A 15,184-nucleotide genomic window follows, 5' to 3' on the forward strand; every position below is an offset into this window, starting at 1 on the left:
TTTTTGTGGCCTTAGATTAAATTCATTTTAAGAGCATGATTAGGAAACTTATAACCGTGACCCTTTGAATGAAGAGATTTTTACTTAAGTATTGAAAGTCGTTACCTGGAGCTAAATAGGTGATTAGGAAATACAGACGGGTGGAAAAATGTTAATAATTTTTTTTTTTTTTAAATTATTCTTCTTTAGTTTTACGTAATACATATATATTTTTTTCTTAGTCACAGGGCCTTTTGTAAGGCCTTCGGGGTAGCTACCATCGGCAGTAGGTACTTAGTATTGTTATGTTACGATTTGAAGGGTGAGTCAGTGTAGCCACAGGCACAAGAGACATAATATCAGTTTCCAAATTTGGTTGAAATTTCTCACCGTGCCAATATATGGGCAGTGGTGACTATTTACTATCAGTTGGCCAATTAGGCTACCCGCCTACCTACGCTATAAAAAGAAAGAAACAAAAATCGATTGTCAAACACGGCGAAAAAAATACTGACGTGTTTTGTTTTTGCCTATTTATTTAAAGATAATTTTCTTTTAATCATTGCGAGCGCAACCCACTCACACTTTAAAATACAATCGTCCAATGACGATTGACATTAATGTCAAATTATTTAGGTAATGACATTCCATGGAGGATTATTAATCAGGTTTCATTTCAGAAAATGATGTTTTGAATGTAAATCTTCTATCACGACATGTTCCAATATTAGATTATAACGAGAGCGCCAACATTGCAAATGATAACTTACGTACTTGGTGGTAGGGTTACCCACTCACCCTCTAAACTTTCTGATACCTACCGCAAAAAAGCAGTACTCGGTATTGCTGTGTTCCGGTTTGAATAGTGAGCCTATAATATTGAGTAACTACAGACAAGGACATAACATCTTAGTTCCCAAGGTTGGTGGAGCATTGGCAATGTAAGGAATGGTTAATTTTTCTTACAGCGCCATTGTCTATGGGCGGTGGTGACCACTTAACATCAGATGACCGATTTGCTCGTCCGCCTACCTATATCATAAAAAAAACAAGAAACAGTACTATAGAATCATTTTAAATGTATAGGACTTGTAATCAGATCTGGAATGTCATTACCTAAACAATTTGACTTTAATATTAATCGTGATTGGACGATTGTAGCCGATGACACTATTGGCAACCAATGAGGATACAGTATTTTATAATACAGTTAATCTGACTTTAATCATCAACGTAGAAACTTAATTAATATGAAATGACAATTTAAAATGTTTTGAATAAAGTATATTTTCATTTTGATTTCGACCCTATTAAATGTAGATTTCCAGCAAAAACGAAGATTTCGAGAGACAAAATCCCTATTTTCATAGAGCTTACACCCGATGCAGCGTTTCATGCTCATATTACACGAGTAATCTTTCCTCCCCGCCCAATATAAGACTCAGACGGGATAAGGTACTGATCATACTACCAAGCAACAGCGATTTTGTAATATTATTTATAAACAAAAAACACAAATAAAAAAATTCAACGTGGAATAAATAAACAATTGTTTAACCTTTCACTTGAGATAAAACTCTAAACGGTCTCTTCAATAGATTGAATACAAAAAAATTGTCATCTTTCTGTATTTCAATTAAATGAGTAAGTTATACTGAATATAAACAATACAATAGAAATCTAGAATCTGTAGAAAACAGATAACGAACGTTTTTCAAATATGATTTTGATTTAAGTGTACCTCTTATAAAGTTATATATTATGTTAACATATAAATCTTTTGTGTGTATGTATGTAACTGAGCTCCTGATAAATGGTCGCACCGATTGCGATTATTTTTTATGCAATTGAGAGAGTGATTTAGATTGTACTCGGTAGGTGGCGCTGGTGGCTTCGCAATCGTGGAGTTAACAAAACTCTTATTTCACCCAGACGAAGTTCTAGTAACTTGTATCTACATAAAATAATTCAATTTTTAAAATACACATGCTCATGTTATCGTATCCGCTTCCGCTAGTACTGTGCACTCCTACCAACTAGACAGCCTTAGTGCTTGCATGCGTACCAAATCTGAGAACATAAGCACCTCGTAAAACACCGCCTTTTCACTTACATCGGCGTTACGAAGGCCGATAGTATTTTAGATGACATAATATTAAAATATTTTATACTTATCAATACATACCAACAAACTTTTTAGCCTTTACATAAATGAAGAATTTAATTAACTTATTGGTAGGGCTTTGTGCAAGCTTGTCTGGGTAGGTACCACCAACTCATCAGATATTCTACCGCCAAACAGCTACTGCTGTTCAGCAGTGTTGTGTTCCGGTTTGAAGGGTGAGTGAGTTGTCAAGGTTAGTGGCGCATTGGCGATGTATGACGAGCAAATGGGCCACCGGATAGTAAGCTGTGAACATCGTCGTTTAACATCGTTAGCATATTTCTATCTATGATTGATAAGCCAGTGTAATTACTTATATGTCTGCCTCGTTGGTCTAGTGGCTAGTTATAAAAACTCAATTCCCGAGGTTCTGCCTTCAAACTAAGTAACAGCACGGAGTTTTAAGGTTCATATGTACTCGTAAAGCTGCCTGATCCCGAACTATCGGATTTGCCGTCACTTCGTATCTCACACGAGAAATGTCGACAACCGACTATCAGTGATACCCCATTTTGATACGTGTATCCTGTATATTGTATAATTATTAAATTCAATATTGCATATCACATTCTGACATTTAACGATTGATGATGATGATGATATTTATGATAAAAAAGCGTGGAGTTAATGCTTGTTGACTTCCAGGCAGGAGACATAACATGCATATATAATTGTATTTAATTAACATGACTGTATTTTTAGATGATACAAAAACAAATATAATCATATTTTCGTAATACTACACAATAGAATGGTCTTATATAAGGATTATTATACCCAAAGTTCTCATAACACGAGACGAAAAAAATACCAGAGTTTCGTTAAGAAATTTCAGTAAAAGCGCATTAAGAATAATGTGATATTAGGCTTAGTGTACACGGCGCCGCAGCCACCGTCAAAACCGCAAAACGAACGCATTAAAATCGCACCGGTCCTGCTAATTTAACACGATGCTGCTGCTGTAAAGTAACAACAGTATAAAATATTGTCACCGAGACGATGGTATTCTTTATTATATATGTAGTTCGACGGCTAATTGGACCACTTGATGGTAAATGATCACCAAGGCTCATAGATGTTGGCGCTGGAAGATATAATAACCAATCCTTATATCGCCAATGCGCCACCAACCTTGGTAGCCAAGATGTTATGTCCCTCGTCCCTGTATATACACTGTATTGATACGTATACACACATATTAAGGCATATTAATCAACAAGAAATTATATAGATGATAAAACTACCCAAATATTGCTGATTTTCAGGATATATAACTTTCAATGTGTATCTTAAATGACAGCTACAGTATTCCTGGGTGTTATAGCGTATAAGTTATATTTACATCACTTTTTTTTTTAACTTCACCCGTGCGAAGCCGAAGCGGGTCGCTAGTTAAATATAATCTTGTTAAATGACGATATACATACATATTTAAATTATACTAGTATTTTTATTTTATAAAGAGTATACACTTGTTTTATAAACAAATACAATATATTATGCGTTTGTATGTATGTATAAGTATTAAAAGTTTAAGGTGGAATGTTTATTCATAGATACTAGTTCACCCAATGGTTCATAACCATTTTGATACTCTTAAAAAATACGTTTTGACAAACGGAGCACTAAGATACAGTAATAGTTTAATAATATAACGTAAACTAAATTTAAATTCACTAATTTTTGAGTTAAATATATCTAATTCTTTACAATGTATGTTATCATTTTTACACGCACGTAACAAGAACATATTCTTTGAATAGTCACACTTACAAAGGGGTACAAAAATAAAGTTTGGTTTCTCACGTTAAGGCGGGGACATTTAAAACGTACATTATTAAGGAGACTCTTAGAATCAACAATGTTATGGACAATTTTATATAAAAAAAATTTGGTCTCTTATACTTTTATGCAGGTTTAACGGGGTGATACCAGAGTTATCACTGTTTTCAGTATTATCGGAAAAGCCGTATCCATCACAATGTATCAAATAAACTCGCAGGGATTGGCAAGGATTTATTACTATGAATTACAAATTAGTTACAAATAGGTAAACCGACAGTTTGGCCTCGGAAGTGTCGGCTGATCGGTTACTTAAACGCAAGTGTCCGTTATACAGTCCCCTTACTCTCCAACGCGACTGTCCACGTGACTTCAACAACAAATGACGTCACCGCGTTTAACCGTTACTACTGCAATCATGTCAGTGACTTTTAATTAAAATTATTGGTTTTCCACGACATATATATGCTTAGACGATGTTACATATCTTCATAATTATTATTATTTACACAAAAATGCTATGTTGTGGCGGTGTAGTCCTCACGAAGTATTTATTCATATACACAACTTTTCGGTCCGACGCCGTTGCGGTTGCGGCGCCATGTACACAAAGCTTTATAAAATAACATACTTTGTTTGTATAATGAACATGAATCTTTACTTAACATTGTAAGAACGTTTGTAAGAGGTTTTTTCGTCTAATCACGTTGGAGTGGGGTAACAATAGGCCAACTTAACGAAATTGAGCCCGATATGAAATAAACACATCAATTATTACATGCAACATACACATTAATTTAAAATAAGAATATTAGCCTTAAGAACCTATTATAATTGGAATGAACCAACTTCTGACGCATGGTTTAACAACAATCCCTACATCGCCAATGCACCATCAACCTTGGGATCTAGATGTTATGCTCCTCACTCACCCTTCAAACCGGAACACATCAATGTCAAGTTTTGCTGTTAGGTATACAGGCGGACTTGCACAAAGCCCACCAAAGTAAAAACTAATTTAATACTTTCTAACATATGTTACAAGACAACTCTTTTCAAAACCGCAAACTTCGTTTACGTATGCTTTTCATCCGCAGGTCCACATCAGTTTTAAACGGCATTCGCACTAATAGTTATAACATAAGATTGTATTCAGAAGTAGATTTGCCCAAGACACCGATCGAACTGTATATATGTAGTTTAACTGTCTTGTATAATTTTTAATTTTCATAGGCAAGACTATGGTACATGGAATTTGACTTCACAAATCGACCGTTACGAATTAATATTACCTTCGGACATCTCGCCAAAATTCAAAATATCACCCGCACCACCTAGATGTCCGAAAATCCACAACAGCGCGATTTTTAAGACATTTTCTGCCTCGCACAACCACTCTGTGGAACCAGCTTTCGCCGGGGGTTTTTCCGAACCGATACGACTTGGGAACCTTCAAAGAGCGTACTCCTTCCTTAAAGGCCGGCAATGCACCTCCAAGCCCCCTTGTGTTGCAGATGTCCATGGGCGGTGGTAGTCACTTTCCATCAGGTGAGCCTCCTGCTCGTTTGCCACCTATAACATAAAATATATATATATATATATATTGTACGTAATATATTTTCTCTTTATTGTACATTTTAACTTTCAAATAAAAGTTCTAAACGATATTGATCCGTTATATTATAATGAAAGCATTTTATAATATGTTCGAGTGATCGGAGAAAGTTATAATGTACTGTTATCCGTACAATATGAATATTTAATTGTTCGCTGATATTTTGTTCCGTGTAATATTATACATTTCAATTATTTATATGATATGAATACATTAACTTTCTCGAATAATATATTACAGTATTTCCCACTGCTGGGCTAAGGCCTCCTCTCCCTTTGAGGAGAAAGTTTTAGAGCATATTCCACCACGCTGCTCCAATAAGGGTTGATGGAATACACATGTGGCAGAATTTCGTTGAAATTAGACACATGCAGGTTTCCTCACGATGTTTTCCTTCACCGTCGAGCACGAGGTGAATTATAAACACAAATTAAGCACATGAAAATTCAGTGATGCTTGCCTGGGTTTGAACTCGACATCATCGGTTAAGATGCACGCGTTCTAACTACAGGGCCTCCGCTCCTATCCTCCTAATATATATATTCATTATATTATATTTATAGAGTAGCTCTTTCATTATGAGTCAATATTATTGGTTATTCGAAAATAGTTTTTTGCTTATGAATACGGTAGCAAAATGCCCGTGTGGTTAACACGCGTACATCTTAAACTATAATCACGGATTCGAACCCAGGCAAATACTAGTGAATTATTATATGATTGAATCTGGCAAGTATTTGAGCTGAGTGGTGAAATATGCTCCGAACCTCTACTTTCTCCAAAGGAGGCTTTAACTCAGTAGTGAAACACTAACAAGCTGTGACTAAACTTTTTTACTTTATACGATAGAATTGTCCACAAGACCTAATTCAAAAGCGTCCCAATAAGAAACGTTGCTTAAGTTTCAAAGTCGCATGCATCGCACGTATTGAATCGGGCGACTCGTAAATCAAAAACTTTAGATATATACAATGACGATTCGTTAAATATAGGAACTGGACATTGGAGGATTTGCACATAGATAACAGTATCAATTTAAAAAATATGTATATATAAATTTTACTATCAAAATGCAATATATAATTCTAAATTAACTTACATAAACGTTGATGATAGAGAAATGTGTTTGTCATACTATATTATGTATGTTATAAATAACTAATAAAATAAAATTGCAAGTAAGTTTATACATCAGTAAATTACTTTTGTTTTCGCTTTCTAAGCATTGAGATTGAGAATATTTTTTGTAGCACAAATTGAATATACAAAAATATTTCTTGAAATATTACCTTTAGATCTTGTTACTAAGCTAATTTTCCAAGATAAACTAGAACAGTAGAACTATTCTGTAAGAAGAAACTCGAAACACACCCTAGTGAAATGTCAGATTTGATATATATTGACTTTAATAATTATGAAATTCATAGGACACACACATTCCAAAATCACGTATAACCGTTACATTCGTTAGTCATCATTTCACGAGTGAGATACGAAGTGACTTCTTACAGAATCGCACAACAGATATTAACAATATCTTTCATACGTAAAATGAGATACTAAATAATAATCAACCAAGCCTCTTATAAAAACCTTGAGCGACCGCAGAACAAAAAGTTTTATAACGAGTACAATTTGTCTTGTTTATTTTTCTTTAAGAGATAACAAGCTTGGTCTGGAATTTTATCTGGCTTCTGATACAGTAACTTTACAAACTCGGCTCCGAATTTATTCTGAATATCATGTTTATTCCGGTTTTATATCAGGGTTAAGCATCGGGATCAGAATTTTATTACAATAGAATTTTATCCGACAAAATTCAACTCGATAACAATTTCTTCTTATAAAAATCTAAATGAAAATAGTCTTCAAAATCTTTAATTAGGCTCATAAAAGCACTTTTTAATCGTCAGGTTAGAGTTGCTGAGTAACCATCCACCGGTTCAGAAAGTAGATCCTACCAAGAAGAACCGACAAGGAACTCAGTAGTCAGTAGTATAATTTTATCTACCCCAATAATACAACCGAAGTCAGAAGAAATAATCTTTAATTTACTCACATTTCTAAACGAAATAACACAATCGTTAACAAGATAAAACAATAATTAAAACCTATGTATACTTATATACAAACAAATAATACTACAAAATGACGAAAATATCAAAATTTCAACGGGTAATTCGTTAGGAGTTATTAACTTCATAGTTCAGAAGTCTAGGTTGAAACCAAAGCCGATACGCACTCGCCGCTGTCGGTCTATGAGAGTGCTGGCCATCAATCGTATTATTCGAACTTCGTTATGTGGCTCGTAGAACAAAATATCCCTCTGATAAGTGAAGCCACCACAACGTTGCGAGTCGACAAAAATTTTCAATTCCGATCCATTTTCATAGCTCTTGTGCAGAGCTAGACCGATTGAAGCAGAACTCCTATTACTCTCATTAAGTATGGTCGATATCCGTAAATCTGGCGTGAACTGCTTGAAAAGGCACACTTGGAAGCCGATCCTGCTGATAGTGGAAGAGAGAGTGAAGGACGGCCTTTCGTATCTCGTACTAACTGAAAATTCAGGTGATATCGGATACGATAAGGGTTTCAACCCGAGCTCGCTGCCAAAACTTAATTCTGGCATCACTCTATACATCCACTGAGTAACTAACTTCAGGTTATTTGGGTCGACATCTTTTATGGAGCACGAGACAGAACTGATTGATTTTTCGCTCTCTTTTTCGAAAACTAATTCCGTCTCTGATGATACTAAATCTTTAATCTTTGATGTGAGTCTCATTTCGTAATCGTCCATTGTTTCTTTGTATGTAGCTGTAGCAGAACCCATTGAATCAATTATTAGGCCATCGTCAATATTCTTCGCGGCCATTTCCTTATGAATGAGATGTGAGAAGCACTTGTATGTCTCTTTCGTTTTACTGAAATTGTAACTTTGAACTAACTTGACTTTGTCCATTATATCTCTGGCAATGACCAGCTTAGCGCCAACGAAGCACTTCGGGAAAACACTCTTTGCTTCCGCGTGAACATCACTCAGTTTAGTCAATATGGATTTGTCAGGTGCGATGAATATAATGTCTTTTTTCTTCGGCAATAGTTTTTGCAGACTCGAAATAATGTTACTAACTTCTTCTTTGATTCCGGAATCGTTAAGATCCATTTTGATGTTCGATTTTATTTATTTTTTGTGTTTTTATTTGTTGAGTAACAGGTTTAACGTCACTGACCTGACAACGAATATTTTTAACTGCGAGTTTGACGTGTGGCCAGTCACACACCGCAAGAAGTCTGATTAAATTTAGTTCGTAATTAATATTATCGACTTACGTTTGAAACTAGATTGGTTTCGATATATTATTGATCATTGTTATAATATTACGCCACATTATTTCATATTAAACACTAACCAAGAATACCGAAACTTTAAAAGATGTTAAAACAATATATTTTGCTTACTCATTAAATAATTCTTGAATTAGATCATTTTAAGTGGTACGACCATTTATATACCTCCTGTATTTCCTGAATGACGCCTTTAATTTTCCACCATCTTCCCTTAATCCTAGAACTGGGAAGCGTAATTTATTATTTCAGTCGGCAATTCGCCACCTGTCCCCTCTAGTTCTCTCGAGGAAACCCCTTTTAGGGTATTGCAATCAGTGAGTTGCTACGTAAAATTGTTGCAAATAAACAATTGGCCTCATCCTTTCTACCGAGAAATTTCGTTGCAAAATAATAAAAGACTCGGGACTGTGTATACTGATTGCCCTTTGTAGTTGAATGAAATATTTATTCTATTTTAGCATCGAGATTTTTCTATTATGAAAAACAATTTTACGTATAATTTACTTTAATTATATTTAAGTTTCCTACATTTTTTAAATGTAGTTTTATGAAAGTGTCGATAAGATTCCTTTACTAGTTGGAAAACAACTCTACTTTTTTGAACTAGTTGATGATAAATATAGTGAAATTCGAAGCTAAAAATGAAATTAACTCATGTAAAAACTATAAATAATATATTCATACGATTTTGTCTGATATATTCCTTGGATATTCAAATAGGTAATATATTCTTTGAATTATAGAATCTTCGTCAAAGTCCAATAGCTTAGAGAAGTTAGCGAACAAACGCACAGACGCAAATCTCTCATGATTTATATTATTTAATGATTTATTCTCGTTCTCAACATCTGAACGTTAAAATGATAACGTCACAAATAACAAGACATGATATTTATTACTCAAATTCCTATCACTGATTGATTGTACGAGTCTCCTTTGGCAAAATATTCTGTGCGCAATTACTGCGTATAGACAAGCCACAAATAAAAAACAGAGCATGTACTACGTGTATATAGGTAATCTTATTTGTAGTACGGGTTTGATAGTTTATTATAAAGTATTATATACAGTAAGTACCTTATACATACTTATTATTCTATATATTTCTGACCTTGAATTTTTGAGAGTATACAATGGAACGGATAAGACAGAACGAATTAAATCGTGGAAGAAACCAAATGTATGCGCGCCTCAACTTCAAAAAAGTTTTTTTTTTAAAGTACGTATGATATATTATTAGAATCATATAGGATAAGTATGAGCGTCCAGTAATCCACGTTAGTCAGATCTATTTCCGATTCACTACTTAGAATCCAGGACTTTCAACTCGGATAATTCAGCTATTTCGGTTTAGCAAATTTACAAATTCTAAATTTAATACCGAAACCCATTCACACAGTAATAGCCCATATTCCAACGATATATACAACAAAATTGCGTGAATGTTTTACGCATCACAACGTTCAGTGTGTTGTGAGTCGTAAAAGTGTTTATTGACCGTTAAATTTTGATTACTCGATTCCATTTGTTGAATTGAAATTCGATTGCGAATTACTTGGTCGGAATCTGTCCGGTAATTATGTTCTTTAACTTTCAACTAACTTCACCTATTCCCACTACGCTGGCAAAATTGTATTTAAGATCGATAAACGTATCCAAATATGTATTATAGTATAGTGTACGAATAATATAATCAATTGACATATTGATATAACTGTAAATATCTCAATGCTGCTCCTCTCACTTTGAAAAAAAACTGAACTAATTCCAACACGCTGCTCCAATGCGGTTTGGATACACATGTTGCAGAATTTCATTCAAATTAGACACATGCAGGATCTCACGATGTTTTGCTTCACCGAGCACGAGATGAATTATTAAAACAAGTTAAGCACATACAGATTCAGTGGTTCTTGTCCGGGGTTGATATAATTATTGATTAAGATCCACGCATTCTAACCACTGGACAATCTCAGCTCAACAGTATTTATATGCTTTAAAAACTTTCTATTAATTTGCTAATTTTATTTCTGTCTTTGTGTCATCTTGCAAACTTTTGTGAGTTCATTATTGATAGCACACCTTGAGAATTAAACAGGCTTCTGGCTATTTCCCTTGGCCATATACATATATAAATAATCATTTATTGGCAAGAAAAGAAAACGTTGAGTTTCTTTCGCCGGTTCTTCACAGGTCAGGGTATTTTCTTTTCCGAACTGGTGATACTGTTTAATATGGCATTCAATAAAGGAGTGTAATACTTCTTTATTGAATAAAGGAATTTGATTTAAAGTCAGTTACCCTTATGTTATTGAGTAGAAGTGTTACGTTTATTCAGTTCCGATATGAATTAATTTTTATGACCTGGTTAACGCCCAAGATTGGCTTCAGACAAAAGAACTCATCAGTATTCATAACATAATCAGCCTGTAAATTTCCCACTGCTGGGCTAAGGCCTCCTCTCCCGTTGAGGAGAAGGTATGGAGCATATTCCACCACGCTGCTCCAATGCGGGTTGGTGGAATACACATGTGGCAGAATTTCGTTGAAATTAGACACATGCAGGTTTCCTCACGATGTGTTCCTTCACCGCCGAGCACGAGATGAATTATAAACAAATTAAGCACATGTAAATTCAGTGGTGCCTGCCTGGGTTCGAACCCGAAATCATCGGTTAAGATGCACGCGTTCTAACCACTGGGCCATCTCGTATTCATAATAATGCTTTATATAATAATGTTTTTTTTTTAATTTGGCTTTTATTTGTGCCGAGAGGGCACAGATTGTTTCGCCAATATCACGTGCGAATATAATAATGTAATGAATTTGTATATTTTATACTATATCGATGTATTTCTAACTGTCACTGTTGTTCATATGGTACCCTCTAAGGCGGTCATTGAAAATTAGTGTTGAACTGTGGGGCCCGATGTATGCTTCCTCAAGTTTCAACTGTGCAGAAGTCTTATTGTACTATAGTGGAAAGTTTTTCTTTTTTAAATATATTTTTCTCTATGTGCGTGTGTCGCAAATAAAGTCATTAATACTCTATTCGTTTATATAACAAGATACCTTTGATTGTCGGAGCGTAGAGATTTAGTATGACAGTTTAAGCGTGTCAATGACCTATCTGTCGATTTTAACGTTTCTCCCGATCGTTCTAATCCCAACTGTAATACTACAATTTCCTAGGACGTTAGATTCGATTTTGACGATTTCATGCCAAGTTAAAGTATTCTCAACTCAATAATTCGTGTTATCGAATGATCGTTAATAATAAATTAACAGATTAGTCATATCCTATAATCATATGTCTGTCAGCGTTCAATTGTGAATACTGATTGATTATAATCTATCCCGCGAGATTGTAAACTGTCGTATTATTATGAACCTAACATACTGCTTACAATTAAACACATTATTTATCGGTAGAATACAATAGATCGAAGTGAATTTCAGTTAAATTATAAAAAATCTAATCTAACCTAACCGAAACATTAGAACCTATAAACATTAGGGACCATTTCAAATCAGCGTTGGGTTTTGGAAACCGACTCGGAATCTGGATGGAACACCTACTTGGGGGTACGATTGCAGTCATTATTGTATTAATCCTTTTTATTATTTCTTTTTTTAGAATAAATATTTTTTTTTTATTTTTTTTTTTACACATAATAATATATATATATATTTTTTTAATTGTTGAATATTCGTGTCTTAAATGACTTGAAAATGAAATTAACTTATTCTTGATTTTATACGTTTCATAGTAAGATGAATCATTTACATTTTCTAAACTGCATGTTGTGTTAGGCTGTAAGTTTGTACACAATGTTACCTATTTGTTTTTAATTTTTAATTTAAACACAGAACGTGTTCGTAACAGAGCGTTGGGATGCTCCCAAAAAAAGTCCAGGTCTCGTACTTTATTCAAGTAGGCTTTTACAACATTTAAAATACAGTTATGTTAGTTAAATACAATTACAAATTTATATAATATATCCTGCCTGGAAGTCAACAAGTATTCGCTCCACACTTTTTTTCGTGCCTCAGAAAGCATGTAAATCCGTTAATTTAGTCATTAACTCTTTTATATTAATGCAGGTTTCCTCACGATATTTTCCCTGACCAAAAATCGCGATGAGTTATAAAAACAAATTAAACACATTAATTCGGTACGTAATACCAGATTCTAATCAATGTCATCGCAGCTCAAAATTTCCTAATTCAATCCAATCCAATTAAATTTTGTCATGTCGATTTCTACCCACATTCTTTAAGACTGATCGTGAATTAAAATTCGTTTAGTTTGATCGTGATTGAGTATAATAACCATAACAGGAAAAATGACAAATAAACAACACTTGACAGTAAATTGACGCGATATTATTTGTTGAGAACTTGATTAATCTATGATAATCACTATGTTTAAGTGCAATAGTGTTGTATTATAAATAAAATATATATTAATAAGATTCTGTTAGTAGTGCAAAACATAGCTGAGTTATCAGCGAATCGAATGAAATACAGCAAATCTAAGGTTTGCTCATCTTTTTTCTACTTTCATTGGAATAGGCTATACATACTTTAGTATTTATTATTTTAACCTTAACATTATACCTCGGTATATACAATGTATATTGATATCGTATTTTGACGATCTTATTTGACGAATTTCAATGGGCATGAGAATACAAAACACAAAATTCGATGAGTGTACATTGATAATCTCGTCCGCAGATTCACACATTCCATCCTGGCGTTAAGACGTCTCTTCACAGAGGCAAAACGTCTGACCAAACACCTGGATCCGTTCATTTGCTCGGATCCGTCTAAATGTTAACATACATTTATATATGTATATGTATAAATATATTGTATATGTATAAATTGCACTGCCACTGATATCCGTCTTTTTAGACGGCCCGAGCAAACAGACGGGCCGTCTTGGTGGCGGTCTCTTCCGCCATCCCGTCTCAGCCGGACTCTACCCATGTGTGCGTGGCACGTATACTTTCGTACACTTACGTTATATATACGTACACATTCTTCATTGCTATATTACTATCTATACAGGTAAATATATATTTATCTCATTATGGTAACTGTTTATGTATATACTTTACACCTGATTTATTTATTTAATTAATTATATATTCTTTCTACAACCATCAATTTCGATGTTCCATGAACAGGGTGTCCGATGTTAACATTATAATTTCGAGACAGATTTTTATAAAATGGTGCATACGATTTTGTAAATGACATTTCGTAACTTTACATTTAAAATAATATTTTTAATTAACCCAAAGAATTATATTCAACGAATGGTTCTTTTTGTTTAAATTTTTCATTTTGATTATTTTACAAAAGCTACCGCGAGGGACGTGTTAAATGAAAATTTAAAATTGTTCGTTGATTAAAGCAAATAGTAAAATTTAATTTATAGATATATATTGAGTTTTAATACAGGTTTCTCACGGTTGCGTTGTAAATTAAATAAAAGTAGCTTTTATTCATTTTTATTTTGGGATAAATTTATATATAATTGGTCAATAAATTGGTTTTCATTTATTTAGTGGTAGGTTGTGTGCAAGCCCATCTTGATACGGGTGGTACGTATATTTTACAGCAAAACAGCAATACTTAGTACTGTTGTGTTCCGGTTTAAAGGATGAGTGAGCCCGCTTAACTACAGACATACATACATGACGTCACATCTTAGTTCCCGAAGTTGTTCGCGCACTGGTAATATGAACAATGATTAGTATTTCTTATTGTATATATCAATACGGGCAGTGGTGACCAAAAAAATATATAATAATAAACACGTGCAACTCAAGACACTATAGAAATGAAAGTTGATTGCATCAGATTTATTTTACCCAAACGTTACGTAATAAACGTTTCAAATCTTGGCTGTTAACGGACGTCTTTACGTCCAAAGAAATTTTCTGTGAAAAAAATTTGATTTAATTTAATTAACGAATAAATAACCCAAATTAATGTTAACTTAACGTTCGAACAAAACAAAATTCAACGAAATTTACTGTAATCGTATTACAAGAATAAAACTTATCGGATCTCGAGATATTCAAACGGGCAACAACCATTACGTTCTCTGCGAAATTTGTCAAATGCCCAACATTAAAAGTTTCACGATTAGAAGATCTTCTCAATTCCTTTTAGACCCTGCGAAAGAGAATTGTTAAAGTTTAAATAGATTATATCTTGATTGAGCTTATACATACCTATATCTCGATCTGTAGCTGAATCTTTAGATGCGGTGT

General features: G+C 33.8%; 2 protein-coding genes across 3 annotated transcripts in view; one reads left to right on the forward strand and one right to left on the reverse strand.

Annotated features, from left to right (window-relative positions):
* The window catches only part of LOC113400399 (uncharacterized), a 168,001-nt gene that overhangs the window by 91,363 nt on the left and 61,454 nt on the right, over positions 1–15,184 (forward strand). The gene's annotated exons all lie outside the window — the stretch shown is intronic.
* Positions 7,571–8,808, reverse strand: LOC113400398 (mitochondrial import receptor subunit TOM40 homolog). The gene has a single exon (XM_026639951.2). It carries the CDS (start codon positions 8,707–8,709, stop codon positions 7,747–7,749), a length of 963 nt encoding a protein of 320 aa, XP_026495736.1. The 5' UTR covers positions 8,710–8,808; the 3' UTR covers positions 7,571–7,746.

The sequence above is a fragment of the Vanessa tameamea genome, chromosome 17 (assembly GCF_037043105.1).
Source record: "Vanessa tameamea isolate UH-Manoa-2023 chromosome 17, ilVanTame1 primary haplotype, whole genome shotgun sequence".
Taxonomy (NCBI): Eukaryota; Metazoa; Arthropoda; class Insecta; order Lepidoptera; family Nymphalidae; genus Vanessa; species Vanessa tameamea.